General features: G+C 48.5%; 1 protein-coding gene across 5 annotated transcripts; it reads right to left on the reverse strand.

Moving 5' to 3' along the window:
• Positions 1-6031: 6031 nt before the first annotated feature.
• PHETA1 (PH domain containing endocytic trafficking adaptor 1) lies at positions 6032-24998 on the reverse strand. 5 transcript variants are annotated; one of them, XM_074205713.1, is made up of 3 exons: positions 24923-24998; positions 17838-20192; positions 6032-7059 (listed from the first exon to the last, which is right to left on the reverse strand). In XM_074205713.1, exon 3 carries the CDS (start codon positions 7048-7050, stop codon positions 6301-6303), a length of 750 nt encoding a protein of 249 aa, XP_074061814.1. In that variant the 5' UTR covers positions 7051-7059; positions 17838-20192; positions 24923-24998; the 3' UTR covers positions 6032-6300. The 5 variants fall into 5 exon arrangements, with proteins under 5 accessions (XP_074061814.1, XP_074061816.1, XP_074061817.1 ...); XM_074205715.1 differs by lacking the exon at positions 24923-24998 and adding an exon at positions 21687-24425; XM_074205716.1 differs by lacking the exon at positions 24923-24998 and adding an exon at positions 20672-21666.
• Positions 24999-26160: the final 1162 nt, after the last annotated feature.

The following is a 26160-nucleotide window of genomic DNA, read 5'->3' on the forward strand; positions in this document are numbered from 1 at the left end:
GGTTTCACAGATGGCTCTGTAAATCTTCAGTTTGGTAAGCAGCCTAATACCTCTTTTCTACAACACTTTCCTTCATAGTCTCTCAAACACTGAACTCATTCTGGCAATGTACGTATCAACCTCATCATCTATGTGTACATCCCTCCAATTCCAGTCTTCTCAAGTCCCACCTCCCCAGGTGCTAAGGTAAGTTAAGTTATCCACAGCATTCTATATTTCTCCATTTGCTGTAACCAGTGGTTCCATGGATGAATGCTAAATGCTGACTGGTGGGGAACCTGTATTTTCTTTATGTTAATTGTTAGGTCAAAATTGGGGGAAAGAGAATCCATATTTTCTTGCATCTCAGCCTTGGAGACTGTTTTGAGTGCATAGTCATCTCCAAACAAGAAAAATCCTACATCAACCCCTCCCTCCACTTTAGTCTTGGCTTGAAACTTTTTCAAGCTAAATAATTTGCCATCAATTGTACTAGCTGACCTTGATGCCATTTTCATCCTCATTGAAGGCATCTGATAATTTGGCTGAAAACTTTATGCTAAAAAGCATGGAAGCAAGCATACAACCTTCTTTTATTCCATTGGTTACTGAGAAGTAGAATCACTTAATCCTGACAAACGGGAAGCTAGGCAGAAGCCAACCAGATCAACACAGGGGGCCAGAGGGTTGGAAGGCTGGTGAGTGATCTCATGCCTTGTCTTTCCCATCAACTCCCACAGTCTTTCCCATCAACTTCTCACAGTGATGATTTTTCCCCAAAACTTCAATTTTGGGGAAATGTTCAGAACAGCCATCCCTCATTCTCTGCACTTAACCACTATTCTCCACCACCACCCCAGAGTGTGCGCACACACACACACACACACACACACACACACACACACACACAAATCTCTTAATTTTATCATCTACAGTCTTCCATTAGAATGCAACCTGTTTGAGGATAAAGACTAATTCTTTTTGTGGATATTTGTGTTTCAGTGTTTAATTAATTTGTTGGGTGTCTAAAGGGCAACTCCTTCATACCAGGTCCTAGTTTTGAACCCACCCAGTCCATTGACCCATGGTCCAGTCATAGTTCCACACCTCAGCCAGCTAATCATCCACCTGTCCTGTAAGGGTGGCCACAGGACCAAGCCTCCAGACACTGGCATGCCAGGTCTCTACCCTCTCTCCTCTCCACCCCTTCCACCAGTTAATGGGCTCCATTTTAGAACTCAACTCTAACGCTGATCAGTTCAGACTGGAGTGTGAGGGGTTTCCCAGAAACAATCCACCCATATCCATGATCATCCATGGCAGAACCTCCTTTTTTATTTAATTTGTCTATTAGAATGAAAACTGCTAGATGATAATGTTTTTTGCCATTCATTCTCAAAGAAGACCATGATCTCAGGGAGGTGATGCCATGACAAACAAATGATTGAATCTGGGGGTGGGGGGTGCTGTGCTAAGTCACCAGCCTCACTTTCTCCTCCTGAGTCAACTGAGTCCAGTGGCCAGAGATGGATCAGGACACCTGGAGATAGCCTGGATGGGAGGCAATCAGGGTTAAATTACTTCCCCAAGGTCACACAACTAGTAAGTAACAAGTGTCTGAGACCAAATTTGAATTCAGGGCCTCCTAATGCTGGGTTGGTGCTCCATCCACTACACCATCCAGATGCCTCATCAAAGATTAAGCTTCTAGAGGACAAGAACCATCTCATTTTTGTATTCTCAGAGCCTAGCAGGGCTTTAACAAATGTTTTTCATCATTCATCCATTCATATTTTGTTCTTTACTGGCTTACTTGCTTTTCCCCAAACTCATCTCTAGCCTCCATACCTTTGCCCAAGCCCCATGCTTACAATGCACTTAACATGCACTCCCTCATCTCTGCCTTTTGTAATCCCGATCACCTGCCTTCTCATTCTCCCCCTCTAATAATTAAGGTTTTTTTTTCTCATCCTCCTTCAATGACCTTTTATTTATTTACAAATTGTATCCTCCAGTAGCAAATTCCTAGAGATATGGAAACTCCCTTTCCATTTAAACCCTGGCAGGCCCCAGTCCCTGGTACAGGGAGTAAAGAGGCCTTGAGACCTATTTGAACTGGGGTTAAGGAGGAGCTGCAACCTTCAGAGTTTACCTCATGCTTCAATTACTCAGCTTAGATGGAAAGAAATTCCAACACACATGTCGTCTTCACAAAAGGCCATTTTATTTCAGCCCTTGGGAAATTCCCACCTTCCAATTCCAGTCTTCTCAAGTTCCCCCTTCAGGTGCAATCAGTCTCCAGAAGGTACTTCCTGTCTTGTTCTTCTGAGGCTTTCAATGAACAGAGCTGGTAGATCCAGGAGGACAACCCCAGCCCCAGACCAGCTCTAAGCCCCCAGGGAGAGCCGCCAGAAGCCTTCCCTCCAGGCTAGGAATAGGGATGAGGCCTGACCTTGTAGAGGGAACTTCTGCATGGGGACTCCTCCAGGTGTAGAGAATAAAATACTGTCTACATGTAACTGCCAATTAGGAAAGTTGGTATGTGCTTGGAGGCCTCTTCAATGTTCTAAGCCATCCTACCTGGCACTCAGAGTTCAGCCAGACAGATGCAACTTCCGCACTCTCTCCCCAAAGGGACCAAGATTCTCTGTCTCTATATCTAGAGGATGGGCACGGCAAGTCATTCTCTGGCCTCAGTGACTTATATATAAAATGGGAATTCATCTGCGACCTGCCTGAAAAGTCTGTGGTTTCTGTAGACAGCTTGAGGGGTAACCCCTAACTCAGTTTGTCCTGCTCCCCAACTAATCCCTGGCAACGGTCTCTGGAAGAGAGGAAATAGGGCTGGGGGAGCCTTTTCAATCACCCTGCTCTTCCCAGTGGATGCCCCTCCCCAAGAATAGTTTCTCTAAGAAGATCCAGCCCCAATATTCTTTTGCAAAGTCAATTACCAAGCATGGACCAGAGAGAGAAGATTCCCTACAAACCAGAGTACCTGGGAAAGCCCTAAGTTCTTTCAAAATAATAACAATCCAAGCCTCCCCATACCCACTGGACCAGCAGTGAGATGGAGGAGAGCCAGGCAGAAAATTGACCTTGAAGGCCTCTGCAGATACACCTGGTATGGGGACAAACTGGTCCTTCTTCATTCGCCACATGACCTCTCCCTGACTGTCCTAATGGGAGATCCACCCTAACAACACACTTACCAGCACAAGAAACACATCACATGCTAAGAACTAGAAACAAGTCAGTAAGTCATGGGAGGAGGCAGCATCCAGCATCTTATGGGACTTTACCCCCAAACTCTGGTCCAGGAGGGTTGTTGCCTCCAAAACTTCTTGCATGAGGTGCCAGCTGGGTGTCACAGTATATAGTAGTCTGAACTGGGAGTCAGGAAATGTTGAGTTCAAATCCTACCTCAGACACTAGCTTTGTGACCCTGGGAAAATCACTTCATCACTCTGCCTCAGTTTCCACTTCTGTACAATTAAGAGTGAAGAGATGGCCTCTAAGGTCTCTTCCAGATCATTCAATGAGAACGTCACTAAGAAGATTCCCCCCCCCCAAAAAAAATTCCATGGTTCTAGTAATAATGGTAAGAACTCATAGACTCAGCTTGAGAGCTGAAAGGAACCTGATCAAGAATCCTCCAATATATATACCCAACAAATGGTGGTCCAACCTCTCCTTGAAATCCTCCAGTGATGGAGAACTCACCAGAAGCTCCCCATTAGATTATTTATTTAAAGCACACATTCCAAGAAAGGGCAGCTCCCAGGTCCTGCCCAGAAAGCCAGTGTCTACTCATGACATAGCCCTAAATCTTTTTTGGACCTTACCTGAAATTTCACTGGTGAGGGCTATCCCTCTACAATTGCAACTTCTAAGTCTCAGAAAGTTGCCCAGGGCCTTGTTCTGGGTCCTGGTACCCAAGGGCTTCCTGGTTGACTATACCTCTGCTCATGATGCCTCCTAAGGACAATTCTGGATTTAGGTTCCTGCAATTTTCCAGCTGGAGGTCTTAGACATAAATGAATGCTAGACAGCAAAAATTAAGCTTCCAGAAGTCAGGAATTATCTCACTCCTGTAGCCCCTAACCTGAGGTTAGTAGCAGACACAGAGTAGGTGCCCCATTAATGACTGAGAGTTGTTTGGTTGGCAGCAGGATGCCAGTGAGGCAAGTCCTGGTTGAAGAGACAGGAGACTTAGACAAGACTCCAACTCTGCTTCTAAGTCAATATGGACTCTGACCTGCGCAGGACCCAAGGATGGATTTGGGTTGGGTCAGCTGGTGACCAAGGTTCCTGCCAAGTGTAAGAGTTCAGGGTACTCTTTCAGAGGCCTGGCAGGGGAGGCAGCAGTAATGAGACCACAAGGGTCTTAAGGAAAGTGAGGTGAGTTTTTTGTGGGAGAGATGGGGTCAGGACATGTGATTTGGTCAGATGGGGAAATTCCATGCAAGAAGCCCCCCCCAACTCTAGAAGTATGTGGTGTGAGTCAGAACATTATCTAAAGGCACTGAGGAAATTAAGTGAGTGGTTGGTGTTTTAGAATTTGAATTTGGGTCTTTCTGATTTCCAAGGTCAGGTCTGCCCCCTCCCCCCCAAAAAATTAGCCCAAACTTAGCCTCTCCAGGGAGGGTTAAAGAAATGGAAATCCCTTTGAATAGTTGAAAGAATTGTGCTCTTACATCAGAGAACAGGGTCCTACCTCCCCAAGAACCCCATACCATCATGACCCATCTCAGGATGCTGGTACATCCCCAGGCACCTGCTGTGTCCTCTCACTGGCCTTAGATCTGGACAGAAAACAGTTTAAGAAGAATGGGCACAGGGGCAGCTAGGTGGCACAGTGGATAGAGCAATGACCCTGGAGTCAGAAGGACCTGAGTTCAAATCTGGCCTCAGACACTTAATAATTACCTAGCTGTGTGACCTTGGGCAAGCCACTTAACCCCATTGCTTGCAAGAAGGAAAAAAAAAAGAATGGGCAGAGTACTGAAAGAAAACAGCAAGCCCGTCTGTGAGGGAGAATGACCACTGACCCAGGCAGGAGATCATGAATCATTAAACTGTCTCTGCTATTTATGACCTTGGGCAAGAGGCATGATGGAGTAAGAGGGTAAAGATCTGGCTGCAGAACCCACTCCAGATCCTGGCCAGTCATGCCACCTTGAAGAACCTCAGCTTCTTCATCTGTAAAATGGGCCAGACAATAGTACCCACCCCACAGGGCTGTGGTGAGGATCCAATGATAATGGATGGAAGCACTCAGCAAAACTTAAGGCTTCATAGAAATGTGAGCTCACAAGGACTATGACCCTGGCTTCAGTCAAGTGACTCTTTGGGGCTTCATTCCCTGGACAAGGTGATGCCAAAGGTCCCTTCTGGTTTGATCACTTCTCTCTGAGACTTGGTTTTCACATCAGTAAAATGAGCCCAGTGCAGAACTCTTTTCCTAGTGATGTTGGGAGAGGAGGGAAGGTGGTCCATCCGGGGAGTCACTATGAAGACCTGAAAAGCCTGGGCAAGGAGCTGGTGAGTGGGCGAAGGGAGCACCTCCCCTCCACTGGCATACTGGAGGATGGGCAAAGTAAACCTGGGCCCTTGGGACATGGTGAGGAGAAAAAGGGTGCTTTGTAAACCATGATGCTCTGGACGGGAAGGACAGCAGAGACACAGACACACATCGTACCGTTGGAGTGGGGCCCTGGGTGGGCAAGGTCACTCCCCTGAGCCCCTACTCCAGAAGGGCTTAAAGTAAGGCAGAAGGGAGGGGGGATGTCCAAGGAGGCCGCCCAGGAAAGGCCATAAGGCCCCGGGCCCAGACCCGCAGGGCTACACCTCCACGTAGGAAGCCCAGCCTTCTCCTCTCCGTTCCTGGGGGCCAGGGGGCGGCTGCCGCAGACAGCCACACTGCCCTGAGAGGTCCGGTCCTGCCGCTCCGGCCTGGGCTCGGCTCCGGCCTGGGCTCGGCTCTGTCCTGGGCTCGGCTCCGTCCTGGGCTCGGCTCCCGCCTGGGCTCGGCTCCGGCCTGGGCTCGGCTCCGTCCTGGGCTCGGCTCCGTCCTGGGCTCGGCTCCCGCCTGGGCTCGGCTCCGGCCTGGGCTCGGCTCCGGCCTGGGCTCGGCTCCCGCCTGGGCTCGGCTCCGGCCAGGGCTCGGCCCCAGGACCAGCATCGCCGGGCCAGGTGTGAGGCAGAGGAGGGCGGTTTCCGTCGGGATGCGCGGATCCGGCTCCCCGGGACCCTCCGGCCGAGGAGGCTCGGCTCCCTGGGGCCCCGGGCCGGACGAGGCCCCCCTGGCTTCCACCGGGGCGGTCACAGCTGGCCCCGGCTCTGCTGCCACTCCTCCCGCAGGGCCCGGACCTCCCGGCCGTACCAGTCGTGGAGACGAGCGAAGGAGGAGGCCGTGGGGGTGAAGGGGGTCTCGGGGACCAGCAGGGGGCTGGGGCTGGTCCCCGAGGAGGGCTTCCGCCGAGGGGGGACCGGGGGAGGCCGAGGGGCCCCCTCGGGGCTCGTCCTGGGGAGGGTCGCGCCGGGCCCGCCCGGGGGCTCCCGACTCCACTCTGCGCACCCGTTCTCCCCGGGGCCGGCCCAGGGCAGCGAGCGCCCCGGCCGCGGGGGCTCCGGGGGCTCGGGGGGCTCGGGGGGCTCGGCGCCCCGCCCGCCCCCCGCCCGCATCCGCCGCAGCTGCTGCTCCAGCTCCCGCACCACCAGCCGCAGGTAGTCGAAGCTGGCCCGGGACAGCGCCTTGACCCAGGCCTCCATGGCCGGCTGGCTGTCGGCCGCCAGGACGTAGGTGCGGGAGCGGGCGCCCGCGAAGCGGATGGCGAAGGCGAACTCCTCGGGCGCCTCGCACAGCTCCACCGTGCAGCCCTCCAGGACGATGACGCCCACCGGCTCGCGGCTGGCACGGGCCTCGAAGTAGAAGAGCATGTTGCCCTTGAGCACGAACCAGCGCCGGTGGTAGGCGGGGTGCCGCTCGCCCCTCTTGTACAGGAAGCCCGCGTTGTCCGCGGGAGAGTCGCACGTGGCGTAGAAGGCCAGGCTGCGCTCGTTCAGCTTCATGCCGGCGGCCTGCGGGGAGAGGAGGGGGGCTGCAAAACGGGGGCGCGGGGCCGGGCCGCAGCCCCTCTGCCCTGCCGCGGAGCCCACACCTGGGCAAGTCCCCATCCCCCGGGAAATGCGGGCCGGAGGGGAGCCCTGCCCGGCCCTGACATCCCCGGCTCTAAGTCCTTCCCTGCTCTGACATCCCCCGTTCTAAGTCCTTCCCTGCTCCGACATCCCCTGCTCTAAGACCCTTCCCTGCCCTGACATCCCCTGTTCTAAGACCCTTCCCTGCCCTGACATCCCCTTCTCTAAGGCCCTTCCCTTCCCTGACATCCCCTGCTCTAAGTCCTTCCCTGCTCTGACATCCCCTGTTCTAAGATCCTTCCCTGTTCCAAGACCTTTTCCTTCTCTGACATCCCCTGTTCTAAGACCCTTCCCTGCTCCAACATCCCCCGTTCTAAGTCCTTCCCTGCTCTGTCTAAGACCCTTCCCAGCTCCGACATCCCCTGTTCTAAAACCCTTCCCTGCTCTGACATCCCCCGTTCTAAGTCCTTCCCTGCTCCGACATCCCCTGTTCTAAGACCCTTCCCTGCCCTAACATCCCCTGCTCTAAGTCCTTCCCTGCTCTGACATCCCCTGTTCTAAGATCCTTCCCTGTTCCAAGACCTTTTCCTTCTCTGACATCCCCTGTTCTAAGGTCCTTCCCAGCTCTGACATCCCCTGTTCTAAGACCCTTCCCTGCTCTGACATCCCCTGCTCTAAGTCCTTCCCTGCTCTGACATCCCCTGTTCCAAGACCCTTCCCTGCTCCGACATCCCCCGTTCTAAGTCCTTCCCTGCTCTGTCTAAGACCCTTCCCAGCTCCGACATCCCCGGTTCTAAGACCCTTCCCTGCTCTGACATCCCCTGCTCTAAGTCCTTCCCTGCTCTGACATCCCCTGTTCCAAGACCCTTCCCTGCTCCGACATCCCCCGTTCTAAGTCCTTCCCTGCTCCGACATCCCCTGTTCTAAGATCCTTCCCTGTTCCAAGACCTTTTCCTTCTCTGACATCCCCTGTTCTAAGGTCCTTCCCAGCTCTGACATCCCCTGTTCTAAGTCCTTCCCTGCCCTGACATCCCCTGCTCTAAAGTCCTTTCCAGCTCTGGTATTCCCTGCTCTAAGGTCCTTTACAGCTCTGACATCCCCTGTTCTAAGTTCTTTCCCAGCTCTGACATTCCCTGTTCTAAGACCTTCTCCCACTCTAACATCCCCTGTTCAAAGTCCTTTACAGCTCTGACATTCTCTGATCTAAGACCCTTCCCTGCTCTGACATTCCCTGTTCTAAGATCTTTTCCCACTCTGACATCCCCTGTTCTAAGATCCTTCCCTGTTCCAAGACCTTTTCCTTCTCTGACATCCCCTGTTCTAAGGTCCTTCCCAGCTCTGACATTCTCTGGCCTAAGACCTTTCCCTGCTCTAATATCCCCTGGTCTAAGATCCTTCCCAGATCTGACACTCCCAATTCTAAGACCTTTCCCCACTGACATCCTCTGTTCTAAGGCTCCTCCAAGCTCTGGCATTCCCTATTCTGGTGTCCCTTTCAGATTTATCTGTGATTCTGTGAATGCTTGGGGAGATGAGATGAGAACACATAAAAATATCAGAAAGAACAATCTACCACCCCTCACCCTGCCCCTACCCCATGCCAGAATGCCTTGCCTCGGGTGATGTGGTGATGTGGACTCATCTAAATCAGTAAAGCACAGGCATCCTTAAGGAACAACTGGAGAAAACTAAATAAAAAAGAAAAGGAAGGGGGGGCGGCTAGGTGGCACAGTGGATAGAGCACTGGCCCCGGAGTCTGGAGTATCTGGGTTCAAATACGGTCTCAGACACTTAATAATGACCTAGCTGTGTGGCCTTAGGCAGCCACTTAACCCCATTGCTTTGCAAAAACCTTAAAAAAATAAAAAAAAGGAAGGTGATTTATCCCAGACCTTTTCTCTGTGAATTCCTTGCAGGTAGGTACTGGACTGAGAGCCAGGAAGCCCTCCCAAATCAATATTCAACCCTAGAGTCCTCCCAGAAGGAGATGCTTGCCATCCATCCTGTCTTTAACCTGTTTGTTCAGAGTTGTCTGCATGTCATCTCTATTACATTGCAAGCTCCTCAGAGGCAGGGATGCTCTTTTGCCTTTCTCTGTATCCCCAGCACTTTGTACATTGTCTGACTCACATAGGCACTTAAAATATTAATGGACTGACCCCAGGAAAGTCAGTTAATCTCCTAGCCTCAGTTTCCTCACCTGTAAAATGAGTATAATAATGGCACCTTCCTCATAGAGTGGTCGTGAGCTTCAAATGAAAACATAACAAAACTCTAAGTGCTAGATAAATGATCATTATTAGGATTAGGGTCCCCATACCACCTTTTACCCTTTTCTACCTCACTTCTGGGAATCCAACTCCCTGGGATTTCCTCAACCAAAATTTCCTTCCTCAGCCCCTACCCTCCCTAAGAATAGGGACTATCTTGTTTTTTAATTATTTTCACATCTTATGATGCCTCATCCCTGACCTCTCAAAGGTTAAGTCCAGGGAGAGAAAATCTGAGAGAAGATGACCAGGTTGGACAAGTCAAGACAGGTCAAGTCATTGAAAAATTAGGCCTGCTATAGTCCTGTGCTAAGAGAAAGACCCTGGAGGATGACTCTTTGGACCACCATGACCCTTGAAGACCACTGGCTAAATTCTAGAGGGGGGGCAACATCTACATTAGAAGGTGCAGCACAGAAGGACAAACTGGAGGATCCTTGAAGCATGAATATGACCCTCTGCAAAGTACCTGAGTGTCTACTAAGCATTGGGCTGGGTCCTGGGGTGGGGGTGGGCAGTCAAGAAAGGCAAAAAGTGACCAGTGTATTAGCCCCATTTTGCAAGATGAGAAAACACGACCTAAGAAGCCCATTGTGAGGAGGATTTCCTAAATCCTTGCAACCCAAAGTGTTGGACTTGGAAGAGACCTCAGAGCTATCAAGTTCAGCCTCCTGATTTTTACAGATGAGGACACTGAGGCACAGAGCAGTGAAGGTCACACACAGGTAGTAACTAGTAAAGCCAAGATTTAAACATCTCTAAATCTAGAATTCTTTCCATTTTTTCTAGGATAGGTAGGTGATGGACAGAGCAACAGGCCTGGAGTCAAAGTACTCATCTTCCTGAGTTCCAGTCTGGTCTCAGACACTTAGTTGTGTGATGCCGGGCAAGTCGCTTCACCCTGTTTGCCTCAGTTTCTCCATTTGTAAAATGAGCTGGAAAAGGAAATGGAAAACCATTCCAGGATCTCTGTCAAGTCACAAAGACTCAACAACAATGCCTTTTCCCATTCTCAAGTGGGACTTTAGAAGGTTGGGGAGGGGATCCTTCAGTCAAACTGATGAAGCAGCAAAGTTTGACTGATGGGTCAGAGCAGGATGGTCCTATTCTTGGAATGCAGGCATTCCCCAGGATCTGCTGATGGAGCTGACTCATGAGATGAGCCAACCTTGTGGTAGCTCCACTTCCTGCCCAACCACAAACAGGGACAGAAACTGCAACAAAGACAAATCTTATCTCTGACATCTCCCAGGGAAGGGAAGAGGCCCAAGGTCACTGGGAGAGCTTGGAACAGAGCCAGAAGGAGCCCTCAAGCTTTCCTAACTCTGCCCAAGGGAGCCAGAAGGGATGAACCTGCCCTGCCTCCTCTGCCAGCACCTTCTGTCCCTGCCAAGGCCCTCCATTTGTCTCCAGTGGCTGCCTGCCCTCCCCGAAGTTAGTTCCTTTCTTCCCTACTCACCTGAGAAACACACACCTGAGCCCTGAAGGTTAACTGCAGGAAAGAGAAGGCAAAGGGAGCCTTAGAGCTTTCAGAATGAGGCGTAGGAAACCTCCTCTTACCCACCCAGGAAAGTATTGGGGGTGGAGGGGAGGGAGTATGGTTCACCTAGCTAATTAAACACACCTCTGGCCAGTTTCCTCCTGTTCCGATCACCATCATCCCCAGTACCTATCCCTCCCTGGAGGCAACTGACCCAATTCTAGACTCACAAGAAGCCAGAACCTTTCAGCTCCTTCTAAATAGGACGTTTGAGCTCCCTCCCCCAAGTCTGGAATGCACTCCTTTCTCACCTCAATCTCTTAGAATCCAAAATAATTTTCAAAACTCAAGCAACAGGGTCTTCCAGATTACCCCCACTCTAAGTCCCTCCAGGTACCAGGACCTTCCCATAAAATGGCATTGATGGTCCTCCTTACACATTTACTGAGCTATATAATTTTGGGCACAACATTTAACCTCTGAGCCTCAATTTCCTCATCCTTAAAATGGGGATAACAGTACCCCATCTTCCAGGGTTAGTGTAAGGGTAAAATTAATATTTTTACATTTTAGATTAAGAAAGATATTCACATAGAAATATATAATAAAGATACAATAATAGAATATAAAGAAATAGACTTAATCTAGAAAATAACACAAAATATATAAAGGTAATAATTTAGAATGAATATATATGATAAAATAAGCATGCAATATAATATAATGCATTCTATTCTGTAATATATAATGGACATATGTAATAGGTATATAATGTGCAATATAATTATTCTATAATGAATATATTATGGGTGTATATAAATGTATGATCTAATGCAATATTTTATATGAGTAAATATATAACAATATGGTATCATGAAATATAACAATAGAATATAATCATAATAAATATAACAGAATATAACAAAATAAACATATAATATGATATAAGGTAATAAATATAAAATAATAGAATGTAATGAAATAAATACTAAAAAAGTACTCTATAAATGCTAGCTATTGCTATTTTGTATACACTTTGAGGTGCTTTTGTCTCACTTCCCTGGATGGAATGTGAGCTCCTTGAGGGTAGCTATCGTTTCTTTTATTTTTTTCCTTATACCTCAGCTCCTAGCGCAGAGCTTGGCAAATAGTTGGTGCTTAGAAATACTTACTGATGAATCAGTAACTAGCAGCCAAGTCATAAGCACATCTTTCATGGAACCTCCAAGATGAGGGTCCCCTCCCCCCCAAAGGATCCCCCCTGTTCTTGGTGTATAGTTTCCTGTTCCTTTGTCTTCTCCTCTCTAGCCTATATCATATTTACTCAGAGTCTAAAACTTATCTCACCCAATCAGACTGAATTACTTGCAATATCTCCCTCCGACTGCGTGTTGACAATGCAGCCTATCACTCTGACATCTCCCCAAAACGGAAAGCTCTGGTGGTTCCCCTTTATCTCCACAATCCAATCGGTGGGACCTCTCCTTGGCCTTTGAGGTACTTCCTCACTTTCCGGGCTTGTCACTACCCATGAGTCTCTTACATGTGAACTCTGATCTAAGGGACTTCCCACTGGTCCTCAAACAGGACATGCTATCTCTGGTGTCCCACACAACCGGGGTGCTCTGCCTCCTACCCCCTACCCCATCCCAGGATGAGTACCTTCCTTCTGGAGATGGTCTTCCTTTTCCATCTTCTACACTCTGGATATAGATATTGTCCTGCTGTCCCTCCCATGAGGATGGACCTTCCTGGAGGGTCCAGACAATGTGTCCACCTTCCTTTGCATATATACCTGGCTTGGCAGTATCTGCCTCATTGGCTTAACTGGCTGGTTGGTCATCCAGCCTCTCCTTGACCTCACAACCTTCAGAAACCTCAGATGAGGTTATGTTTGGTGACCTTCCAGAAAGGTCAGCTTCTAGGTCCAGTCCAGGAAATTAGCACTTTGCATAGATTAAGTACTTAAAAAAAAAGACCACTCCCTCAAGAAGCTTCAATGGCTCTCTGCCTCTCAAAAAAAATGCCAACCTCCTCTGCTTCGCATCTAAACTCCTTCACCATCTGGTTCCACCAGTCTGCCTTTATGGACTGATTTCTCCTCACTGTCCTCACACTCGACTGTTGAGCAACACCAGCCTCCTGACAACTCCTAGAATCTGGCCCATTTTCTCCTTCAAGCCTCTGCCCAGGACATTGTCCCTCAGCCCCTAAGATGTTCACTCACCTCACCCATCCCTTAGAATCTCTGCAAGTCTGGCAGCAAATGTTTATTATACCTACAATGTCAGGTGTTGATCTCAAGTCTAACATACTAACAACAATGTATGGACAAGAGAGATCATATGCAAGATAAATTGAAGAGAACTGTGAAGAGAAGAAGGCTCAGGAAAGGCTTCTTGGTGGTGGGATTTTTGCTGGGACTTGAAAGTCTAGAAAAGCCTAGAGGCAGAGATGAGGAAGGAGGACTTCCCAGGCATGGAGGACAACCAGAGAGAATGCCAGAAGACTAGAGATGAATGGAGTATCCTGTTTATAATCAAGGAAGTGGATAAGTCACAACACAGGTAACTAATACACAACATTCCATGGCAAAAATATCAAAGAACAAAGAACCATCCATGGGAGGTATGGAAAGAGAAAAGTGCTCCCCAGCCAGATAGATCTGTCAAGAAGAGGCAGCCTTTGCTTCCAGAGCAGCTAGGTGGTGCAGTAGACAGAGCACCAGCCCTGGAGTCAGGAGGACCTGAGTTCAAATGCAGCCTCAGACAATTAATAATTACCTAGCTGTGTTACCTTGGGCAAGTCACTTATCTCCATTGCCTTGCAAAAAAAAAGAGAAGAAGAAAAAAGAAAGAAGGAGGAGGAGGAGGAAGAGAAGGAGGGCAGGAAGAAGAAGGAATGCCAAGCAAAAGAATTTCTATTTTACTTTGGAGGCAATAGGGAACCACTAAAGATCTTGGAGCAGAGGACTCACAGGAATGGATGATTACTCTGGCAAAGTGGCACACGAAAGATAGATTGGAGGTGGTCTACAGCAGAGGTGCAGAGACCTGGAAAAAAGGTGATTGCAACAGTCTAATTGGAAAAAAAATTCTTTTCATTTTAAAAATCAGACTAATTGGATGGTGACAAAAATTAGACAAGGGTAGTGGCAGTAGGCCAGGGGAGAAGGGGATAGATCCAAAGAATGTTGGTGAGCCAGTATCAATGAGACCTGGGCATCTTTAGCCACGTCCCACCACGATCGCCAAATGCTTGCCCACAGAATAAGGCTCTCAGGAATGGAGAAGGGATATCACAAGCCCTAAGTACATCATAGGACTCAATCATCTCCTCCAGATCAGCTCTTCAAAGACCTAGAAAACCACTGGAGAGGAGACAAATGTGATATAGTGGTAAATACATTGGGCTCTTGGATTCAAATCCCACCTCATACCACTATTCTCTGTGTGACCTTGGATAAGTCTCTGTTTCTGCCTCTAAAATGAGGAGGTTAAACTCAATGGCCACTGAGGGTTTTTCAATCCTGACTAGAATTCCTACGACCCCTTTCTCATCAGCAAATAGTCCTAGGTGGGCTTTTGGGGGGGATCATTCAAACTTGTAGCTCATGAGGCTGCCATTAGTGTACAGAGAGGTTTGGGTCCTAGAAGTCTGAACAAGATTCAAGGACAGGAATAAGCAATTCCCAGCCCTCCTAAGTCCTTCATTAAGGATCAAGGACTCCTGCTCTGCAGGGGAAGGTGCTGCAAAAATTATCAGACTTGGTAGATGAATTTTGGATTTTTGCATAACTACAGTTTTTCCTTTTCTTGATTCCTTGTTAAATTGGGGGGGGGTGGTGAAGACAAAAGACAGCCAGTCAGGAACCCTAAATACATATTAAACTGGGCAAGAAGGGCCTGTTCCACATTAGCAGAGAGATCTTCCTCACCTGGTAGTTTCCCCGGCACATTTTCTAACCCCTGTTCTTTGCTATGAGGAAGGGTTCTCTGCAAGTGGTGAAGAGGAGGGAAATATCAAGAAATTTAAGTGATGTAAAAACAAAAAGATAAAGAAAAAAGTAAAAGCAAATATACTAGGGTCAGAGACTTAGCCCCCAAAGAGGCTCAGAGGCCTCAGAATCTTAAACCCCTCCCCTACCTTTGACAGATGATGACAGAATATGAAGCCCAGAGCCCAAGGTCACACAGCAACAAAGTCGGGATATTTGAACCAAGATCCTTTAGCTTCCATATCAACAACACTCCTTCCTCCTCTCTGGCTGGCCTTAGCCACAATGTAGATGAGAAACAGAAGTCAGAACCACAAAGGATTGAGGTTAGATCAGCTCTCTTCTGAAGGCTTCAAAACTGAAGGTTTCTCAGGGGTAGGATGAGAAACCCAAAAAATAACAGAGGGAGATATTGAAGGGAGAAGAGTAGGAGGTTGGGGGAGGTGGGACATAGTTCAAAGCATGGGCTTACCCTCTTTGCCCAATACAAAGACAATCTTGACTTACCTGAGAAGTCAAAGCTATTTTGAGAGCCCTCTTTCTTATTCTACCAGTCAGCATTCATCTGCATCTCCCTTTGTTCCAGTCTCCTACAAAGAAGTGACCCATCCTCTACATGAATAACCCTCTACTTATGCCTTGATCCCTTGTCTTCCCAATTGCTCTGGAAGCCTGTCTTATTCTCTTCTTCTGCCTCTTTGCATTTTCCTCCATCTCCTGGCCACCTATAAGCACATCCAGATCTTCCCATCCTCAAATAACAAAAACATCCTTCTTTGAACCTACTGCCCTCATAAGTGATTTTCCTCTCTCTTTCTCTCTCCTCCCTTTTCACATCATTGACCAGTCCTTCCTTTAATCTAGAGGCCTTAGGGACAGCTAGGTGGCATAATGGATAGAGCACTGGCCTTGGAGTCAGGAGGACCTGAGTTCAAATCCAGCCTCAGACCCTTAATAATGACCTAGCTGTGTGGCCTTGGGCAAGCCACTTAACCCCATTGCCTTGAAAAGTCTAAAAAAACAAAACAAAAATTAATCTAGAGGCCTTCTCCTTCCTCCTTGGCTTTTATGAAATTATTTCTCAATTCTGATCCTAACAGAGTGAGAAAGAAGGGATCATCAAAGCAGAGGGTCTGAGCTTGTCCCTCACCCCCACATCCAAGTCCACCTCCTCCCTCACAGTCTTTTCCTTTGCTCCACACATGTGGTGTAGCACCCTATGAGCTAATCTTTCCTTACCTTTCTCCCAGACTAATGAGACTCCCAATTGATCTCCCCACTTCCAAGTCGCTCATTCTCTCCTTCAACCCATCTTCCTCATAGCTGACAAAATCATCACTCAATAGCACAGGTCTAACCCCAAGCACTCTCATGTTCAAGAAGATTCACTGGCTCCCTATTGCCCTTAGGAAAAAACCTGAATTGTTCGATTTGTATCAAAGGATTTAGGGCTAGCAAGTGCATTGGCGAATATTGACTCCAGCTATATAACTGATGAAACTAAAGTTCGGAGAGATGGTTTGACCTACTTTAAGCCACAAAACTAGATGATTCTGGATAGAGCACCAGACCTGAGTTCAAATTTGACCTCAAACACTTATAGCTGCATGACCCTGGGCAAGTCACTTAACCCTGTTTGCCCTCATCTTTTGGAGAAGGAAATGACTTCTTTACAAGAAAACACCATTGAACAGTATAGTCCACAAGGTCACAAAGAATCAGACACAACTGAACACTAAATAACAAAGCCGTGGAGGTGGAGTCCAGACGATTTGAAACCAAGTCTTTCTGACCCCAGATTCATCACACCCTTCACAGTACTGGTCTAGTCAGCTTTTCTAGACCTGTTTCACATTTCACAACACATTCTATATTCCAGGCAAACTGACTATTCCCCAAACTTGGGGTTCCATCTCCCACCTCCCTGTCTTTGCACCAGCTGTCCCCCTGTGCCTAGAATCCACACTCCCTCCTCATATCCACCAATCAGAAACCTTGGTCTCTTTCAAGATTCAATTTGGGTGCCATTTCCCAGAGCACTATCTCCGGCAAGTCACTATGCATCCCAATTGTCTTCCTTTCACTGATGTTGTATAATTTAGATTCCCCAGGGGAACTTTCAGTTCCCCAGAGCAGGGAATGTTTTGTTTGTTCAGTCTTAATATCAATTATGCCTGACCCAAAATAGGAAAGGAATAAAAATCAAATGGATTGAATTGCAATTCCCGCCCATCCATTGTGTTTCTGCTTCAGTAGCCTCAGGACAAGTGAAATGCCTCTTCCTCAGGTTTCCCAAGTCCACCAATGCCTCCCTGGAAGTTATCCCCACTTTCACTTGTTCTCACAAGTAGGCTCCTTCCCTGCAGCCTACAAAGATGCCTATGTCTCCCCATCCCGAAAAAACCCTCCCTTGATCCTTCTATCCCCAAAAACTATCAACCTGTATCTCTTCTGCCATTTGTAGCTAAACTGGTTAAAAAGTTCAGCCACAATGGGTGCCTATGCTCTCTTACCTCTTCATTCTCCTCTCTATGTTCTGGTTCTTCTCTCTATGTTCTCTATCATTCCGCTAGGTGGCACAGTGGATAGACCACTGGCTTTGGATTCAGGAGGATGGGAGTTCGAATTTGACCTTCAGACACTTGTCACTTACTAGCTGTGTGACCTTGAGCAAGTCACTTAATCCTGATTGCCTCCCATCCAGGGCCATCTCCAGTCATCCTGATTCCTATCTGGCCACTGGACCGGATGACTCTGGAGGAGAAAATGAGACTGGTGACTTAGCACAGCACCCCCTCACTCAAATTCAATTCATTTGCTTGTCATGGCATCACCTCCCTGACATCATGGTTTTCTTCAAAAATGAAGGACAAAATAATAATAATAATAATAATAATAATACTCTCTTCAAAGTCCCTCTCCATAGATGATCTCAGCAGTCAAATCCAATGGCTTTTTCTCAATCCTCATTTACCTTGATCTTTCTGCAGCCTTTGGCACTGTTGGTCACTCTCTCCTCCTGGATACTCTTTCTCTCTGGATTTTTTGGTCACCCCTCTCTCTTAAAGCGCAGGTCCAACCAGGTCACTCCCCTACTCAGGAAATTCTGGTAGCTCCCTATTGCCTCTAGAATCAAATACAAAATGCTCTGATTGGCATTCAAAGCCCTTCATGACCTAACCTTCTACCTTTCTGGCTGAGTTACACATCACTTCTTATCATGTGCTCTTCCATCCAGTGACACCGGCCTCCTGGGAATTCTACAAACAAGACCTTCTATCTCTTGGCTCTGTGCATTCTCTCTGGCTCTCATGTGGACTCCATCGATTGATCTTCCTGGCTTCCTTCAAGTACCAACTAAAATCCCTTCCCCAACCTCTCTTGATTCTAATACCTTCCCTCCCTTAAGCATTTCCTGTTTATCCTGGATATACTTTGCTGGTGCTCCTTGTGTTTTCATGAATTTTGTCTCTCCCAGGAGAGCCTAAGCTCCTTGAGGGTCTTTTGCTTCTTTTTATAATCCTAGCACTTAGCCCAGTACTTTGCATGGAGTAGGAACTTAATAAATGTTAAGTGACTAATTATCTTGATGATATGTGTGCTCTCTAATTCTCCCAACCTTGGTTCATATTCTAAGCCTGTCACACAGTACTTGTGCCCTGTTGGTAGAGTCCCCTACCCTCTCTGGGCTTCAGCTATTTCATCTCTAAGATTTCCATCCATGGCCTGGAAGGTCCCCTGCCTCTAAATCTATGAACTCATGAGATCTTTTCTTATCCCAGTTAAAATCCTAAGAAGAAGTTGATGGGGGCTGGGGGCCATGGCAGGCCTGGTCAGCAATTACAAAAGGATATCACTGTGGCACCCAGATTATCTTCAACTCTAGGCAGACCTCCCAAGCCATCAAGGGACTCTCAAAGAAACCAACAGAATGCATCCCAACATCCTGAACTTCCCTTCACTCTCCCTTAGCAGAGGCAAAGTGGCAATACTAGAAAAAACATCAGGAGACCTGAGTTCAAATTGCACCTCAGGCTCACACTAGCCCTTGAGTAAGCCAGTTCAACAAGTCACTTCAGATCCCTGCGTCTTAGTTTCTTCATCTTTAAAATGGGGACAAGAATATCGAAATCAGCCACCTTATAGGGTGTCTTACTAATTAGCCCTTTATAGAAATATTTGCTGAATGAAGGATGTGGGGAGAGAAGTGGCACACTTCTGTCATCCCCACTGCTTGAGGGGCTGAGGCTGGTGGATTGATTGAGTTGGACTGGAACTACAGTTGGGCTAAAGCTGACTGGGTGTCCTAACAGAGGCTGGTGCCAATATGGTGAACTGTTTGGGATAAAGCTGATTGGGTGCCCTAACCAAGGTTGGTGCCAATATGATGAACCCCAGTTCAAGAAGGGAGGGCCACCAGACTATCTTAGGAGGAATGAACTGACGCAGGTCAAAAATATGGAGCAGATTAAAGCTTCCATGCCAATCATTGTTGAGAAGAAAAAAAAAGCTATGGTGATCTAGGCAAGATAGGGATAGCCAATCTCAAAAAGGAAAAAAAAAAGGCCAAAAGATGAGCAACCATGATTCCAGAGAACCAGAAGATAATGAAGCATATGATCCCCCTCCTGACTGAGAGATTATGAACATGGGGTGCAGAAAGACATTATTTTTGGACATGGACCATGTGTGAGTTTGTTTTGCTTGATTCTATATATTTTTGGACAGGTAGACAGTGCAGAGGATAAAGAACCAAAGCATGAAATCAGAAAGACCTGAGTTCAAATCCTGCCTTAGATGCTTTCTATCTATATGACCCTGGGCAAGTCATTTAAGTCTATTTGCCTCAGTTTCCTCATCTGTAAAATGAGCTGGAGAAGGAAATGGCAAACCACTTTCTTTTTGGATATTTACCAACAAAACTAATAGGGACGCAAAGGGTCAGTCACAACTGAAAGGACTGAACAAAAAATAATTAAGTTGAATTTTAAAAAACAGTTTTGAGCTCAGCTCAAAAGGAAACGATGTCAGAGGACCCATAATTCAAAATAGATCGGCTGCACTCTCTGAGAGGGTCTAAGCTGGAGACATGACTTCCATTATTTGTTTAGGTGTTATTTTTAGCGAGTTGATGGGTTCTCACAAAAAACCACAAGGCCACAGAATTCAAAACCAGGCCAGCTAACTCACCAGGCACTGAGGGAGGAGTCAAGGTCCAGGGGGAGGTCACTGGCAGAGAGCTAAGAAACACTCCTGGGTTAGCATCAAGTCTTCAAACATTCCTTCAGCTTGAGGAGGTCCCAGAACCAGGCCAGATGCTCAGCCAATACTTCCCAGTCACATATGTAAGAAGACAAAATCAATTAAATGAAGTAAGATCTGGTTTCAAATCCTACCTCTGACAATTCTCTATAAAATAAGAAAAAAAAACCTATGAAAAGCAGTCTGAAGGTGAACTCTTACTGGTTATGATCACAAGGGACCTCAGAAGTCACCTAGTTCAACCGTCACATTTTCAGATGGGTAAACTGAGGCCAGAGAAGTAAAGGGATTTACCCAGGATCACAAAGATCAGGGGTGGGGTTTGAATGGTGCCAGTCCAATCTCTATGTATTCCAAGCAGGTCTTGGAAGAAACCTCATTTTTTTTTCTTTCTTCCTTTTTAGATGGAAGAAAACTTGAGGACAATTTGAAGTATGGAAAACAAAGATGAGGAAAACAACTGCCCCCTCAATCCCCCCAGGACCTTGCCTCCTAAGTGAGGCCGGCAGTCTAAGATGAGTCTGTATCTCTGAAGCTCTCACAAACCTTGATGGATTGTTGTAAAGGCAAACCCAGCAATCTGGACACTACGGCATCCCTAGCTGTCATGACATCTGAGCTCCAGAACAGCCTGAAACCTTTCAGTCACAATAAAAAAAAAAATCCCCCTGGAAAATTCTGGGGGTTGTACTAGATCACCCCTAAATTTTCCTATAGCTCTAAATTGTGATCTTTGGCTACCTGGACATCAGTTCTTACATAACAGCTATAATTTGCTTTAAGGTCCTTCAAGGCAGTCTGGGGGTTGTTTTCCTCATACCGAAGGCAGTGACTGAGACGGGTTTCCAGGTGACTTAGAGAGACTTCTGTGTGCTTAAAAGAAAATGCCAACTTGATATTTGCATAAGCCAGGGGTGGAGAACCTTTCTTCTGCCAAGGACCATTTGAATATTTATACCACCAGCCACCTGCTATACATGATCAAACAAGTTCCTAGATTTACTCAATTTTGAGTCCAGTCTGAGTGGCAATGCCAGACCAAATGATTTTTTGGGTCTTGCAGCCTGGACAGTCCCCGCTCCTGATCTAAGCTTTAATTATTTATGTGACCCTCATCAAGTCACTTAATCTTTGTGGGCCTCAGTTTTCTCCTTTGTAAAATGAGGAGATTCATCTTGAGGACATCTCAGGTCTCTTCTTGCCCTATATCATCATCAGAGCTCATATTTCTATTGAGCTTTCAGGTTGCAAAGCACAGTAGGTGCTACGATTATAAAACTTACAGTCACAGCCAGCTAGTAATAATAATTGCTATCATTGAGGAGGCTAGGTGGTGCAGTGGATAGAGCACCAGCCCTAGAGTCAGAAGGACCTGAGTTCAAATCCGGCCTCAGACACTTAATTACCTAGCTGTGTGGCCTTGGGCAAGCCACTTAACCCCATTTGCCTAGCAAAAACATAATAATAATAATAATAATAATAATAATAATAATAATAATAATTGCTATATCATTTACATAGGGCTCACTACATGCAAAGCACTTTACAAATATCAACTTACATGATCTTTGCAATAACCCTGGGAGGAAGATGCTTTTATTGTCTTCATTTTACAAATGAGGAAAGTGAAGCAATTAGTGGTTAGGAGACTTGTCCAGGGCCACTCAGCTAAAAAAAAATGTATGAGGTGAAATTTGAACTCAGGTCTTCCTGACTCAAGCTCAGAACTCTGGTGACCCCTAGCTGCCATGCCATCTGAGTTCCATAGTGCCCTTCCTGCAGGTGGGGATTGCCCCTTCCCGCTCTACCCCACCCTTTCATCAGAAGCCAATAGAAGATCAGGCTCTTGTAGGTGCATATCATCTCCCCTTATTAGAACGGAAGCTCCTTGAGGACAGGGACAGATTTTGCTTTTTGTTTGTAGCCTCAGAACTTAGCTCACTTTTTTTTTTAGGTTTTTGCAAGGCAATGGGGCCCAAGGCCACACAGCTAGGTAATTATTAAGTATCTGAGGCTGGATTTGAACCCAGGTACTCCTGACTCCAGGGCCTGTGCTCTATCCACTGTGCCACCTACCCCCCCACCAAAAAAAGGCACACTGAATAAATACTGTAGCTTTCAGAGAGTCTATTTTATAGAGTTGCCTCTGGAGTCAGGAAGACCTGAGTTCAAATCCAATCTCAGATACTGGCAAGCAGTGTAACCCTAGGCAAGTCACTTAACCTCAATTGCTTCCCTCCCTCCCACCAAAAATAAATTATAATTATAACAACCTAAGGTCACCCAGGTACTACCAGTCAAGGATAAGACTAAAGCCTCGTGCCTGTTTAAAGTCACTACCAACCCAAGCTGTCTAATAAGGTAAGCAGGAGGAAGAGCTAATTAATGTACACCCCATTTTACAACTAAGGAAATGGAAAGGCTTGCCTGGAGGCACATTATGAGTTAATGGCACAATTTATTATTTAGATCTCCAGATTTCTTATTCTGTTTACAAAGAATGGGAAGGATGTGTCAGAGGCAGGAAGAAAAGTCACCTTGGGTGTGTGGAAGGTTGGTGTTAAGGAGATATGCTCTGAGGGACCTGTTGGTTTGCCATCCACTATTTTCCAGGAAGTCCTGAACCCTCCTTACTCAGTCCTCCCTTATTCATTAGTTCCCCTGGCCAGAGGAGACAAAAATCACAGAGAATCCCATTCCCAGGTTGGCCAGATTCTTAGAGGTTAGTTCATCTGACCATCTCTATTTTCCAGGAAAAAAAAAAATCTCAAAGAATTCAAGTCATTTGCCCATGTCACACAGCAAGGCAGAGTGTTGGCACCAGGACCCAAATCAATCAAACAGAATATTTGTTAAGTAGCTACCTTGTGCCACAGCCCTCAAGGAGCTCACAATCTAATGCAATCTAATCTGAAGCCAAATCTCCTAAATTTGCCAGAGTTCATTATTTTTGCCTTTCTCACATTAAACACACAGGAGCATCTTTTACCTGGGAAATCCCATGTCCCTCCAGTTACTGGGTCAAAGATTTTCCCTATAGCTTAACAGTCATTCTAAATTTCAGTTTCTGTTTCTATGGTCATCTCCCTGAGAATGCTCAATTTCAAACAAGGGACCCCAGAAGCTGATTGGTCAAACTGCACCAGAGTAAACTGAGTCCTTGGGGGGCTCACAAAGGTAGCAAGTCACAAAGGTCTCCCGATTCCAAAGGCAGGGTTCACTCCTGTGCATTTCTGCTTCCATCACCTTAAGGACTTCCATCACTTAAGGACTTCTCAGTCCATCAGGTCGAGGAGACCTTCCCTGACTCCCTATGTTTATTGTCTTCTGCCCTCTTGAAATTTCAGCATCAGGAAGGGTTTTTTGAAGCCTTCTAACCCGACCACTCATTTTACAGAAGAAGACACAGAGGCCCAGATGGTTCTTGAACATTCTGTCCCAAAGTGGCCTTTACACTCTAAAAATGTTTATATGTGGGTATCTATATTTATAGTGTGTGCATGTGTGTGTGTGTGTGTGTGTGTGTGTGTGTGTGTGTATTTACAGTATTGGAAATTTAAAATCTTATCAGGGCAACTAGGTGGTAGTGAATAGAGTGGATAGAGCACCAGCCCTGGAGTCTGGAGGACCTGAGTTCAGATCCAACCTCAGACACTTGATAGCTGGGTGATCTCAGACAAGTCACTTAACCCCACTGCCCTACAAAAACAAATCTATTATAATGACTTATGAGCAAGCATTATTATGAAAATAATTTGAGGTCTGAAAAGGCCTCTAGGTCACCAGAGACCATCCTTTGGGACCATACTCTGAGAACCACTAATCTAGTTCAATCTCCTCATTTGACAAATAAGGAAATTAAGATTCAAAGAGTGACTCTGGACTTCTTTGGCAAAGTGACTTGCCCAAGAACACGCGGCTTGTAAGCGGCCTGGGCATCGGTCAGTGAGTCAATAGTAAAGTGTCTACTATGGGATGATGGTGATGATGGTGATGATGAAGATGATGATGATGTTTGTCTTTCCTTCTCAAAGAAGACCCCAGGCGCAGCTAGGTGGCGCAGTGGATAGAGCACCGGTTTTGGAGTCAGGAAAACCTGAGTGCATTCAACCTCAGACAATTGATTACCTAGCTGGGTGACCTTGGGCAAGTCACTTGCAAAAACCGAACCCCTCCCCCCAAAAAAGACCAGAACTTCAGGGAAGTGACAGGCTCTGAACTGAATTTGAGTGAGGGGGGCTGGGCTGAGGCCCCAACCTCACTGTCCTCGGAACCCTGTGGGTCCGACGGCCAGCTGGGAATCGGGAGGGCCGGAGGCGCCCGGGAGGAGAGCCGGTGGGGCCAGGGGACTTGGCCACGGTCACGCGGTAGGGGCAGCTGGCGGTCCTGCCTCCAAGGCCAGGGGCCCTCCGCCGGGCCGGCCGGCTGCCCAGCAGGTTGGGGCGACAAAGAAAGGCCGGAGATGAGGTTGGGAACTCGGGGCCCAGGAGACGGGCCGAGCGGGGGGTGGAGGCCGAGAAGGCGCGTGAAGCCCAACTCTGCGGACTCGCGCCCGCGGGGGCCTGGCCCGGGCCTGGCCCCGGCCAGGAGGCTACCGGGGCCCCGGGGCGGCCGGAGTCTCCGCGGAGCCGAAGCCGCCCCAGGCCAGAAACTTGTCCCTGGTCCCGCCTGGGTTCCGGCCCCCGGGCCCCCCAAAGAGGGGGGTCTGCCCCGGCCCGAGGCTCCCTCTGGCCGGGCTGCCCCGGCTGTGGGGCGGCCGCGATCTGTCCCGGGGAGGCCGGGCCCGGCCCAGCTTACCTGGCGGGCGCTCCTCGGCTCGGGCGGCAGCGCGGGGCGCGCGGACGGCGCGGGGGCCGGGGCCGGGGCCGGGGCCGGGGCCGGGGCCGGGGCTGGGGCTGGGGCCGGCCCGGGGGGCGCAGCCATGCCCCGCCCGGGCTCCGGAGATCTCCGCGCCTGGCCGCCGGGGCGCTTTGTCTGCCCGGCCCGGCCCGCCCGGCTCGGCTCGGCTCCTGGGCTCGGCTGGGCCCTGCCCCCCGCCCGGGAGCCCCGCCCCCCCCGCCTCCCGGGAGCCCCGCCCCGCCCCGCCCCGCCTCCCGGGAGCCCCGCCCCCGCCCTGCCCCCCGCACGGGAGCCCCGCCCCCCGCCTCCCGGGAGCCCCGCCCCTGCCCGGCTCCGGCCGCGCCCCTTTAACCCTCCCCCGCCCGGCCGGCCCCGGCGCTCCGGGACCCCGCCCCTCCTCCGCTCTTAAAGAGCCCCCAGCCCGGGGGGGGGGGCCCGGGGGGCCCGGGGGGCCCGGCCGCCCCGAGGGTCTGTAACGGGCACGGGCCCCCGAGCCTCTCCTAGCGGCGCCACCCTGGGCCTCCGGGAGAGCGGCTGATTCCCGGCCCCTCGGGGCTCACGATGGCATCCTGGACCACCTGCCGACCAGTCCTCTCCGTGGCCTTGGGCTCCCTGGGTCCGGGGGGGTCAGAGGGACCTCCGGGGCTGACCCCCACCTCAGCTGTCACATGGCCACCAAAGCGACACCCAAGGTGACACCACAAAGGGAATTTGAGCCCCCTTTCTTTTCTTTTAGATTTTTTTTTGCAAGGCAATGGGGTTCAGTGGCTTGCCCAAGGCCACGCAGCTGGGTCACTGTGAAGTGTCTGAGGTGGGATTTGAACTCAGGCACTCCTGACTCCAGGGCCGGTGCTCTAGCCACTGCACCACCTAGCCGCCCCTTGAGTCCCATTTCTTATATAACTTTGGACAAGTTAGCCATTCCACTGCTCTGGACCTCAGTTTCTTCTTCTGTAAAATGGGTGGTCTGGTTAGAAGGCCTCAAAAACCCCTTCCTGATGCTGAAATTTCAAGAGGGCAGAAGACAATAAATGTAGGGAGTCAGGGAAAGTCTCCTCGACCTGACGGACTGAGAAGGTTGTATTTATAGCACAGGGTAGGGAGCCAGGGAACATTCTTGAACAGAGCATGACCAGAGCAGCCCTATAGGAATATCAGTTCAGCCAATGAATAGGGGGTAGAGAGCAGAGGAAAAC

Source organism: Macrotis lagotis, chromosome X (assembly GCF_037893015.1).
Source record: "Macrotis lagotis isolate mMagLag1 chromosome X, bilby.v1.9.chrom.fasta, whole genome shotgun sequence".
NCBI classification, from domain to species: Eukaryota; Metazoa; Chordata; class Mammalia; order Peramelemorphia; family Peramelidae; genus Macrotis; species Macrotis lagotis.

What these genes read in the sequence shown, in the direction of transcription:
- PHETA1 (XM_074205713.1), bottom strand. Translation starts at nt 7,050, where the DNA reads ATGAAGCTGAACGAGCGCAGCCTGGCCTTCTACGCCACGTGCGACTCT.